This window comes from Lipotes vexillifer, unplaced genomic scaffold, assembly GCF_000442215.2.
Source record: "Lipotes vexillifer unplaced genomic scaffold, Lipotes_vexillifer_v1.1 scaffold86, whole genome shotgun sequence".
Classification (NCBI taxonomy): Eukaryota; Metazoa; Chordata; class Mammalia; order Artiodactyla; family Lipotidae; genus Lipotes; species Lipotes vexillifer.
In genome coordinates, this window is record NW_006785406.1 from 1,104,685 (window position 1) to 1,117,741 (window position 13,057).

The 13,057-nt window shown below is 38.2% G+C and overlaps 1 protein-coding gene across 2 annotated transcripts in view; it reads left to right on the forward strand.

Moving 5' to 3' along the window:
- The window catches only part of STAG1 (STAG1 cohesin complex component), a 459,794-nt gene that overhangs the window by 124,387 nt on the left and 322,350 nt on the right, over nucleotides 1–13,057 (forward strand). For both annotated transcript variants that reach the window (XM_007457539.1, XM_007457540.1), the window contains exon 2: nucleotides 10,876–10,986. In XM_007457539.1, coding sequence (XP_007457601.1) covers nucleotides 10,958–10,986 — 29 coding nt within the window. In that variant the 5' untranslated portion in view covers nucleotides 10,876–10,957. The remainder of the gene's footprint in view (nucleotides 1–10,875; nucleotides 10,987–13,057) is intronic.

Sequence of the window (13,057 nt, forward strand, 5' to 3'; positions counted from 1 at the left end):
TTTAGCCTCCATGTGTTTGTATTTTTTACAGATCTTTTCCTGTCATTGATATCTAGTCTCATAGTGCTGTGGTCGGAATAGATACTTACACAATTTCAGTTTTCTTAAATTTACCAAGGCTTGATTTGTAACCTAAGATATGATCTATCCTGGAGAATGTTCCATGAGCACTTGAGAAAAATGTGTATTCTGTTGCTTTTGGTTGGAATGTCCTATAAATATCAGTTAAGTCCATCTTGTTTAATATATAATTCAAAGTGTGTGTTTCCTTATTTATTTTCATTTTGGATGATCTGTCCATTGGTGAAAGTGGGGTGTTAAAGTCCCCTACTATGAATGTGTTACTGTCGATTTCCCCTCTTATGGCTGTTAGTATTTGCCTTATGTATTGCTGTGCTCCTATGTTGGGTGCATAAATATTTACAATTGTTATATCTTCTTCTTGGATCGATCCTTTGATCATTATGTATTGTCCTTCTTTGTCTCTTGTAATAGTCTTTATTTTAAAGTCTATTTTGTGTGATATGAGAATTGCTACTCCAGCTTTCTTTTGGTTTCCATTTGCATGGAATATCTTTTTCCATCCCCTTACTTTCAGTCTGTATGTGTCTCTAGGTCTGAAGTGGGTCTCTTGTAGGCAGCATATATATGGGTCTTGTTTTTGTATCCATTCAGGCAATTTCTGTCTTTTGGTGGGAGCATTTAGCCCATTTACATTTAAGGTAATTATCGATATGTGTCTTCCTATTCCCATTTTCTTAATTGTTTTGGGTTCGTTTTTGTAGGTCTTTTCCTTCTCTTGTGCTTCTTGCCTAGAGAAGTTCCTTTAGCATTTGTTTCAAAGCTGGTGTGGTGGTGCTGATTTCTCTCAGCTCGGCTTGTCTGTAAAGGTTTTAATTTCTCCGTCAAATCTGAATGAGATCCTTGCTGGGTAGAGTAATCTTGGTTGCAGGTTGTTCTCCTTCATCACTTTAAATATGTGTTGCCAGTCCCTTCTGGCTTGTGGAGTTTCTGCTGAAAAATCAGCTGTTAACCTTATGGGGATTCCCTTGTGTGTTATTTTTCCCTTGCTGCTTTTAATATGTTTTCTTTGTATTTAATTTTTGACAGTTTGATTAATAATGTGTCTTGGTGTATTTCTCACTGGATTTATTCTGTATGGGACTCTCTGTGCTTCCTGGACTTGATTAACTATTTTATTTTCCATATTAGGGAAGTTTTCAATTATAATCTCTTCAAATATTTTCTCAGTCTCTTTCTTTTTCTCTTCTTCTTCTGGAGCCCCTATAATTCGAATGTTGGTGCGTTTAATTTTGTCCCAGAGGTCTCTGAGACTGTCGTCAGTTCTTTTCATCTTTTTTTCTTTATTCTGTTCTGCAGTAGTTATTTCCACTATTTTATCTCCAGGTCACTTATTCGTTCTTTTGCCTCAGTTATTCTGCTATTGATCCTATCTGGAGTATTTTTAATTTCATTTATTGTGTTGTTCATCATTGCTTGTTTCATCTTTAGTTCTTCTAGGTCTTTGTTAAATGTTTCTTGCGTTTTGTCTATTCTCCAAGATTTTGGATCATCTTTACTATCATTATTCTGAATTCTTTTTCAGGCAGACTGCCTATTTCCTCTTCATTTGTTATGTCTGATGGGTTTTTTCTTGCTCCTTCATCTGCTGTGTGTTTTTCTGTCTTCTCATTTTGCTTGTCTTACTGTGTTTGGGGTCTCCTTTTTGTAGGCTGCAGGTTCGTAGTTCCCGTTGTATTTGGGATGTTTTTGTATGTCCTTAGTTGCTAAGGTTGGTTCAGTGGGTTGTGCAGGCTTCCTGGTGGAGGGGACTAGTGCCTGTGTTCTGGTGCGTGAGGCTGGGTCTTGTCTTTCTGGTGGGCAGTTCCACGTCTGGTGGTGTGTTTTGGGGTGTCTGTGGACTTATTATGATTTTAGGCAGCCTCTCTGCTAGTGGGTGGGGTTGTGTTCCTGTCTTGCTAGTTGTTTGGTATAGGGTGTCCAGCCCTGTAGCTTGCTGGTCGTTGAGTGAAGCTGGGTGCTGGTGTTGACATGGAGATCTCTGGGAGATTTTCACCATTTGATATTATGTGGAGCTGGGAAGTCTCTTGTGGACCTGTGTCCTGAAGTTGGCTCTCCCTCCTCAGAGGCACAGTACTGACTCCTGGCTGCAGCACCAAGAGCCTTTCATCCACATGGCTCAGGATAAAAGGGAGAAAAAGTAGAAAGAAAGAAAGAGGATAAAAGAAAAGAAAAGTAAAAGTAAAATTATTAAAATAAAAAATAATAATTAAGGAAATATTTTTTTAAATAGTAAAAAAAAAAAAAAAAAAGGACGGGTAGAATCTTAGGACAAATGGTGAAAGCAAAGCTATATAGACAAAATCTCACCCAGAAGCATACACATACCCACTCACAAAAAGACGAAAAGGGGAAAAAATAATAAATCTTGCGCTCAAAGTCCACCTTCTCAATTTGGGATGATTCGTTGTCTATTCATGTATTCCACAGATGCAGGGTATATCAAGTTGATTGTGGAGCTTTAATCCGCTGCTTCTGAGGCTGCTGGGAGAGATTTCCGTTTCTCTTCTTTGTTCTCACAGCTCCTGGGGCTCAGCTTTGGATTTGGCCCCTCCTCTGCGTGTAGGTCGCCGGAGGGTGTCTGTTCTTCGGTTAGACAGAACAGGGTTAAAGTAGCAACTGCTTCGGGGACTCTGGCTCCCTCAGGCCCGGGGGCGGGAGGGGTACTGAGTGCGGGTCGAGCTTGCGGCGGCAGAGGCCAGCGTGAAGTTGCAGCAGCCTGAGGCACGCCGTGCGTTCTCCTGGGGAAGTTGTCCCTGGATCCCAGGACCCTGGCGGTGGCGGTCTGCACAGGTTCCCTCGAAGGGTCGGTGTGGATAATGACCTGTGTTTGCACACAGGCTTCTTGGTGGCAGCAGCAACAGCCTTATCCTCTTATGCCCGTTTCTGGGGTCCACGCTTTTAGCCGTGGCTCGCGCCCGTTTGTGGAGCTCCTTTAAGCAGCGCTCTTAATCCCCTCTCCTTGTGCACCAGGAAACAAAGAGGGAAGAAAAAGTCTCTTGACTCTTCGGCAGGTCCAGACTTTCCCCTGTACTTCCTCCCAGCTAGCCGTGGTGCACTAACCCCCTGCAGGCTGTGTTCATGCCGCCAACCCCAGTCCTCTCCCTGCGCTCTGACTGAAGCCCGAGCATCAGCTCCCAGACCCGCCTGCCCTGGCGGGTGAGCAGAGAAGCCTCTCGGGCTGGTGAGTGCTGGTCGGCACCGGTCCTCTGTGCGGGAATCTCTCCCTCTGCAACCCTGTTCCCCTCTGCACCCCTGTTGCTGTGCTTTCCTCCGCGGCTCTGAAGCTTCCCCATCCGCCACCCGCAGTGTCCGTCCGCGAAGGGGCTTCGTAGTGTGTGGAAACCTTTCCTCCTTCACAGCTCTCTCCCACTGGTGCAGGTCCTGTCCCTATCCTTTTGTCTCTGTTTACTCTTTTTTCTTTTGCCCTACCCAGGTACGTGGTGACTTTCTTTCCTTTTGGGAGGTCTAAGTTCTTCCAGTGTTCAGTAGGTGTTCTGTAGGAGCAGTTCCACATGTAGATGTATTTCTGATTTATCTGTGGGGAGGAAGGTGATCTCCGCATCTTACTCTTCCGCCATCTTCCCGTAAGTCCCTAGTTGTTTTATATGTTCTTTGTTGCCCAGTTCCTCTATCACTGCTTTTGTTTGTGTTTGATTTTTTTCTAGTGTACCATTTTCATGTTTTAAATATTTTAAATTATCTTCTTAGTAATCATCCTGGTGATCAGAATTAATATCTTAACTTTTATACCAATTTAGTTTGAAATGATAGTAACTTGGCTTTTTATTCATACATTCAGGCATACCTCAAATGCATTGCAGGTTTGGTTCTAGACCACTGCAGTAAAGCAAACATCACAGCAAAGTGAGTCACTTGAGTTACTGTAGTCTGTTAAGTATTCATTAGCATTATGTCTTAAAAAACTATGTACACACCTTTATGTACATACATAAAAAACACTTTATTGCTAAAACGTGCTAACCATCATCTGAGCCTTCACTGACTTTTAGTCTTTTTGCTGGAGGAGGGTCATGCCTTAGTGTTCATGGCTGCTCAGTGTTGGTGGCTGCTGAAGGCTGGAGTGACTGTGACAATTTCTTAAAATAAGCCATCAGTGAAGTTTGCCCAGTTGGTGGACTCTTCCATTCATGAATGAATTTCCTATAGCATACAGTGACGTTTGAGATCATTTTACCTGTAATAGAACTTTTTTCAAAATTGGAGTCAGTCCTCTTAAACCCTGCCACTGCTTTATCAATTAGGTTTGCATAGTATTCTAAACTGTTTGTTGTCATTTCAGCAGTCTTGTCAGCGTCTTCACCAGGAGTAGATTTCATCTCAAGAAACTACTCTCTGCTCATACCTATTTGTAAAAGTTTTTATCATGAGAATAGTAGTAATGCTGTCACATGTTCAGACTGCACTTTTAGTTCTAGTTCACAGCTATTTTACTACACCCACAGTTCTTTCCCCCACTGAAAACTTGAACCCCTCAAAGTCATCCATGAGGGTTGGAATCAACTTCTTGCAAACTCCTGTTTATGTTCATGTTTTGACCTCTTTCCATGAATCACAAACGTTACTAATGGCATCTAGAATGCTGAATCTTTTCCATGTTTTCAACTGACCTTGTCCAGGTTCATCAGAGGAATCACTAACTATGACAGCTACAGCCTTATGAAATGTATTTCTTAACTAATGAAAGTTGAACAGTGAAATGACTCCTGTGGGTTGCAGGATGAATGCTGTGTCAGGAGGTGTGAAAGCAACATAACTCTCACGATGCATTGTTAGCAGAGCTCTTGGTTGATCAGGTGCATTGTCAATGAGCAGTAGATCTCAAGAGTAGGCTTAAAATATTCACTAAACCATGTTGTAAACAAATGTGTTGTCATCCAGGCTTTGTTTTTCCATTTCTAGAGCACAGGCAGAATAGATATAGTGTACTTCTTAAGGGCCCTAGGACTTTTGGAATAATAAATGAGCACTGGCTTCAGTTTAAAGTCACTAGCTACCTTAGACCGTATAAAGAAAGTATGCTTGTTTTTTGAAGCTTTGAAGTCAGGCACTGACTTCTTCTCTCTACCTATGAAAGTCCTAGATGTCACGTTTGTCCAAAGTAATGCTGTTTTGTCTACATTGAAAATCTTTTGTTTAGTGTAGGCACCTTAATTACTTATTTTAGCTAGATCTTCTGCATAATTTGCTTCAGTTTCTACATTACCATTTGCTGCTTTACCTTGCACTTTTATGTTATGGAGACAGCTTCTTTCCTTAAGCCTCATGAACTAGCCTCTGCTAGTTTCATACTTTTTTTCTGCAGCTTCCTCACTTGTCTTAGCCTTTGTAGGGTCTTGCTCTGGATTAGATTTGGACTTAAGGGAATGTTGTAACTGATTTGATCTTCTATCTAGATTCCTAAGACTTCCTCATATCAGCAATAAGCTGTTTTGCTTTCTTATCATACATATGTTTACTGGAGTAGCATTCTCAATTTTCTTTAAGAACTTTTTCTTTGCAGTTATGACTTGGCGAACTGCTTGGTGCAAGAGGCCTTGCTTTTTATCTGTCTCATGTTTTGACATGCCTTCTTCGCTAAGCTTAATCATGTCTAGTTTGTGATTGAAAGTGAGAGACATACAATTCTTCCTTTGACTTGAACACATAGCGGCCATTGTGGGTTTATTAATAGGCCTAATTTCAATATTATTATGTATCCAGGAATAGGGAAGGCCATGGAGAGGGAGAGAGACAGAGGAATGGCCAATCAGTGGAGCAGTCATAACACACATAACATTTATCAATTATGTTTACTGGCTTATGTGGATGTCATTCATGGCATCCTAAAACAATTATGATAGTAACATTGCTGATCACAGATTACCATAGGACACATAATAATAATAATGAAAAGTTTGAAATATTGGGAGAATTACCAAAATGTGACAAAGAGACATGAAATGAGCAAGTGCTGTTGGAAGAATGACAGTGATAGACTAGCAGGTTGCCACAAAACCTTAAATTTGTAAAAAATGCAATATCTTTGAAGCTCATAAAGCAAAGTGCAATAAAATGAGGTGTACCTGTAATAACTTGTAAAATTTTGCTCCCATCCCCATCCCTCACTTACATTATTGTTAATAAATTACATCTTTTGATTCAAAGAAATGGAAAGATGTCCCATACTCTTGGATTGGAAGAATTAATATTGTTAAAATGTCCATACATTTTGGACAAAGAAATCTACAGATTTTACTCAATTCATATCAAAATATCCATGACATTTTTCATAGAGCTATAAAAAATAGTCCTAAAATTTATATGGAACTGCAAAAGACGCAGAATTGCCAAAGCAATCCTGAGGAAAAAGAACAAAGCATAACCCTTCCAGACTTCAGACTATACTACAAAGCTACAATATCTTATAATAACATATAATGGAAAATAATCTGAAAAAATGGTATAACTCAATCACTTTGCTGTACACCTGAAACAAACACAATATTGTAAATCAACTATATTTCAATTAAAAATTAAACTATATCTTTATACATTGTGTATTCATTAACATAGGTATATAAATACTATTTTATTACTTTTCTTTTAAATCATAAAGGAAACAAATACAGGAATTACAAACCAAAAATAAAATAATACTGGCTTCTGTATTTACCTGTGTAGTTAATTTTTCCAATGTTCTCCTTTTTTAATGTGGCTTCAAGTTCTGTTTATTCTTTATTTCTGCATGAAGGAGTTCCTTTAGTGTTTCTCGTAGGGCAGGGCAGGTCTAGCAACAAACTTCCTCAGTTTTTATTTTTCTAGGAATGTTTTAATTTCTCTGCCATTTTTGAGTGATAGTCTGCTGGGTATAGAATTCTTATTTGACAGTTTTTTTTCAGCATTTTAGATATGTCATCCTACTGTCTTCTGGCTTTCATGATATTTAATGAGAAATTGGCTGTTAGTCTTACTGTGGATTCTGTGGATTACTTGTATATGATGAGGCGGATTGTTTTTGTTCTTCCTTCAAGATTCTTTCATCTCTGGCTTTTACAGTTTAACTATACAGTTGACTTTTGAATCACACAGGTTTGAACTGCACCTTTCCACTCTTACACAGGTGTTTTGCAACAAAAACTAAAATACTACACAGTCTGTGGTTAGTTGAGCACTGATGTGGAACCATGAATACGGAGGGCTGACTATAAAGTTATATACGGATTTTTGACTGTGCAGGGAGTCAGTGCCCCTAACCCTGGTGTTGTTCAAGGGTAAACTGTAGTTTTATCTGTATGACTCTTTAAATTTTTTTTAAAAAATTTAAAGATTACCTTCCATTTACAGTATTACAAAATGTTAGCTATATTCCTCATGTTGTATGATACATCCTTGAGCCTATCTTACACCAATAGTTTGTACCTCCCACTCCCCCACCTCTATATTACTGACCCAAACCCCACCCCTGCCCACTGGTAACCACTAGCTTATTCTCTGTATCTCTGTGTGTGACTCACTTCTGAGTTTCTCCTACTTGGAGGTCATTTACTTCTTGAGTGTGTAGATTTCTGTATTTAACTTTAAATTGGTAAGTTTTTTGCCATTGTGTCTTCAGATATTCTTTCTACCTCTTTCTGTTGATATACTTTTGGAAGTCTGTTTTCTCTGGAAGTCAGACTTCAGTATCTGGGCTTACATGGAGATGATTTGTGTGAAATTCTTTTTTGTTGTTGTTGTTAATGGGTCATATTTTCACATTTCTTTGTATGCCTTTTGTTTTTTAAAAACTGAACATTTTGAATATTACAGTTTTGTAATACTAGATTCTCCTCTCCTCCTCAGGCTTTACTGTTGTTGTCTTTTCAAGGGCTGCAGTCATTTCTTTATTTACTTTTTTCTAAACTGTTTTTCAAGGACTGTATTCCTTGTCATGTGTGGTTACTGAAATTTTGTTGTCTGGGTGTTTAGCAGTGATCTTCCAGATTTCCTTAGTTAACGGGAGTTGGAAAAATGTAATTTCTTGTTTTTTTGCAGATTGTCTGTTAGCTGAGGTACTTCTTCAGAGGTTAGGCAGGCTACCTACAGCTTTGCCTTAGTATTCACCTTGTGCTTGCACAGAGAGCAAAGATCAGCTAGAGTTGCAAGCCTGTGCCCCTCAGGTCTTCTCTAAGAATTCATCCAGCCCTGGGCATTCATGTAGCAGTCTACATTTCCTAGAATGTGCGATATCCCTTTGAAGTACTTATTCTTCAAATATCTTACTCCTCTGCCTTTTTATTTTGAGGCTTTTTAGATTGTCTGATATTTATGTAATCCATTGTCTTGCCCCTGGCAACTACTTTTATTGTCTGTCTTTAAATCTTTTTGAAAGATGATACTCTTTCAAAAAAAAGGGAAGCCCTTCAAAACACTCTGCCACAGGTTTTGAGAACGGGTCCATGGTGTTCTCTTTGACACCATCAAGCCGTACTAGTAACTCTGTCTGCTGTCCTTGTGGGCACCATAGAGTTGGGGGAGGGGAGATGGCATACAGGTAAGCAAAAATACTATTGTGCTCTCTCATCAAATAAGATAGACTGTTAGGCACTTCTCTCTTTGTTATACGTTTTTATTAGATTACAGATGTCCATAAAAAATGTCTTGTCATTTTTTTTTTTGGCAAGCTAAGAGTTGCTTCATTGGAGGGCCTAATTCTTGGGGTTTCTTACTCCTCCATTTTCCATGACATCATTTCTTTTTTTCATTTTTGAAAGATTGATAATTCAGTGTTCATGGTTTTTTCCTCTCCACTCATCAGTTTTATTCCATTGTCTTTCACCTTACATAGTTTCTACCAAAAAGTCTGATAAAATGTTTTGTTTTTCTGTGTGTGAGGAATTATGTTTTTTTAGCTTCCTTTTGAATTTTCTTTCATTTTTAGCAATATTATATTTTAGAGTATTCTTCTTGGGAATTCCTTGGTCTTCCATCTGTGTTTTAATGTCTTAAATTATTTTTGGAAAGTTCTCCTGTGCTCTCTCTTCAAATATTTATTTTGCTTTGATCTTTCTCTCTTCTTCTGGAATTCTAGTTATACCTATGTTATTCTATTAGGTATTGTGCCATGGCCTGTCTTGGATGCTCTTTTGTCCCACTTCCTCTGCTACTTTTTTTTTTTTAATAAACTTTATTTTTTAGAGAAGTTTTATGTTCATAGTAGAATTGAACAGAAGGTAGAGAGATTCCCCCTATAACCCCTGTTCCCACATACATATAGCCTCTCCCACTGTTAACATCCCACATTACAGTGGTATGTCTGTTACAATCAATGAACCTATGTTGACATATCATTATCACCCAGTGTCTGTAATTTACATTAGGGTTCACTCTTTGTGTTATATATTCTATGGGTTTTGATAAATGTACAGTTAGATGTACCCACCATTCTTGTATAATACAAAATATCTTCTCTGCCCTAAAAATCTTCTGTGCCCACTTAGTCATCTCTCCTACCCCATAACTTCTGGCAGTCACTGATATTTTTACTGTCTCCATAGTTTTGCCTTTTCCAGAATGCCATATTGTTCAAATCATATAGTATGTAGTGGTTTCAGATTGGCTTCTTTCGGTTAGTAATATGCATTTGAGCTTTCTCTGTGTCTTTTCCTGGCTTGATAGCTCATTACTTTTAAGTGTTAAATAGTACTCCGTTGTCTGCATGTACCGCAGTTTATTTATCCATTCACCTCTTAAAGGACACCTTTCTTTCCTGTTTTGGCAATTTTGAATAAAACCGCTGTAAACATCTTTGTGCAGGCTTTTATGTAGACATAAATTTTCAATTCATTTGGGTAAATACTAAGGAGTGTGCTTGTTGGTAGTACTGGTTGATTGTAGTCTGTGTATTCTGGCATATTCATTTTATTCTAAAGTAATTTTCAAAAGACCTGAATAGACATTTTTCTGAAGAAGGTGTATAAATGACCAAAAGCTACATGGAAAGGTATTCAACATCACTAGTCTTCAGGGAAATGAAAATCAGAGCCATGATGTATCACTTCACACCTCTGTTAGGATGGCTTTTATCAAAAAGATGAGATATATTCTGGTTGAGGATGTGGGCAGAACGGAACCCCTTCACTGTTCGTGCAAATGTAAACTGGTAAAGCCTCTGGAAAACAGTATGGAGGTTCCTCAGATAATTAAAAACTACCATATTACACAGCAATCCCACTTCTGGGTATATATCCAAAAGAAATGAAATCATTATCCCAAAGAGATAGATGTACTCCCATGCTCATACCACCATTATTCACCATAACCAAAATATGGAAACAACCTTATGTGTCCATGGACGTATGAGTGAAGAAAACTTGTTGTGTGTATGTGTGTGGAATCACTTATATGTGGAATCTTGAAGCGGGGGTGGGGAATTTGTAGAAAAGTGGTTGCCAGGGGCCAAGTGGTAGGGGAAATAGGGAGAGGCTGGTGAAAGGGTACAAACTTTGTTATAAATGAATACTGTCTGAGGATCTAATGTATAATATAGTGACTATAGTTGATAACACTGTTTTGTATAATTGAAATTTGCTAAGAGAGTAGAACTTACTGAATGTTGGGACCAAAAAAAAAGGAAAAGTAAATATGTGAGGTGGTGGATTTGTTAATTAACTCAATGGGGGAAGCCCTTCATAATGTATCCATATTTCAAATTATCCTGTTGTAAGTAACAGTTTTAATTTGTCAACTGTACCTCAGTAAATCTGGAAAAAATAATTTCTTTCTTCCTTTCTTTCTTTTTATTTTAATTAACAGGATTACCTTTGAGGTTATTTTGAAAGTTTTGAGTTGTACAGCACTTGATTCTTTGCTCCATTGTGGAAAGATCTTCACAGCAATGATTACTTCAGAGTTACCAGTGTTACAGTAAGTATTATAGCTTTCTTTTTATTTTTTTTAAATGCGTGTAACACTTTTCTGTATCAAAATGCTCTCATTAATAAGACACGTCAAATATGTTCTCTAATAGTTGGGTAATATGTTTGAAGTAAAAGAACTATCAGAGGGTGTAATTACTATATCCATCTATAGCCCTTGCATCATAATGTCAGCATGTTCTGTGTTACTGAACAAAAAACATGTTACACTGTCTTATATTAGGAGTCAGCAAACTATGAACATGGGCCAATCTGGCATGCTGACTGTTTTTGTAAATAAAGTGTAATTGGAATAGAGTCACACTGATTCCTTTGCAGACTATTTATGACTATAAGTTGTAATAGAGAATGAATTAATCTGCAGAGCATAAATATTTTGTTTGGCTATTTACAGAGAAAGTTTGTAGACCTCTATCTTATAACACACTGTGTGTCTAACCCTCTCATCCCCATGCCAGAACTTCTTTTCCCTGAGATTGAGATTGTGATTGGTGAGTCCTTGGCATTTCTGGTGGCATCTCATTATTAGATTTTGTTAGGGTTGTAGGACAGATCTAGAATTTGATCTTATTATGAATTCTCTGGGAGATGTGATCAGGGTAATGGCAGATACTTTTCTTTTTATAGGTGTCATTAAGCTACAAATTAAGACTCTGCATACTGTGATCCTATATGATAGCAGTGCTTTAGATATAATGAAAGTGACCAACAGTATATGTAATTATTTATATGTTATTATAGTCCAAGATCATTTATATGTGTCTTCTCCAAGAGACTGTAGTCACCTTCCAGTGGTCTCCTGGCCTACTGTTTTTCCTCTGGAGCTCTAAGACAGAAAGTTATCCAAATTACGTGCTAAAAACCCATCAATACCTACCCTCCTTTGTTTGTCCAAATATAGGAGATACAAGCCCTTTCTATTTACTTAACTTCAAGCCTCTTTATTAGCCTTAACTTGAACATATCAAGTTTAGAGGTCTCCATATAGTATTTGTTCTTTGTATTTTTGTTTTTCTTAATTCTGCCTGCAATGCCTATGTGTATCTTTCCTTACCTGGCCATCTTGGTAGTCCTGTGGGTCTTGGCTAAAGTACGCCTCCAGCAAAGCTCCTTTGACTCCTCAAAGTTGGGTAGGTTCCCTCCTGTGCTCCTGTCATACTCTACCCTTTTTTTAATAGCATCATACTTAACATAATGTTTTATAACACTTTCTTATTGTTTTTGTCTGAACTTTGTGCCTTTGTGCTTTATTATTTTTTTTCTTTCTTTCTTTCTTTTTTTTTTGCGGTACGTGGGCCTCTCACTGTTGTGGCCTCTTGCGTTGCAGAGCACAGGCTCTGGACGTGCAGGCTCAGCGGCCATGGCTCACGGGCCCAGCTGCTCCACGGCATGTGGGATCTTCCCGGACCGGGGCACGAACCCGTGTCCCCTGCATCGGCAGGCGGACTGTCAACCACTGCGCCACCAGGGAAGCCCTGTGCTTTATTTTTGTATGGCCAGCTCCTAGCACACTGCTGGGTATTAGACACACCCTTTGTAAAATATCTCTTTGATTAAATATGAAACATAGGTTGTATTTAAATATATTTAACAAGTGATTGCATGGGCATGATAGTATTTAACATGTTTTGTGGATAACTATTTTTCATAAAAATGTGAACTTTTAATACGATAATGGATAGTAGTGATCTGCAAGATGGGTAAATGAAATTTGCTTTTAATCTGTCAGCTGGAGATGTACTCTTGGTCAAGTTGAGATCTAAGAAGCATTTATTGAGCACATAAAACAATTTTCTGAGGATATTATCTTCATCTATCCATCTAACTATACCATGTCTACATTGTAGAGGAAAGGAAACATGATATGTCTCTTCGTATTGTTAAACTTCAGTTTCTGTCATTTGTAAAGTGAAGATAACATATTGGAAATTAATTTCTAAAGTCTCTTCGAAAACAGACAAATCTTTTGATCCCGTGATTGTTAATGTTCAGTTCAGTAGTGATTTTTCTAATTGAGACACTAGAAAGGTCACTCTAGTGAATAACCTTATTATTTCTTG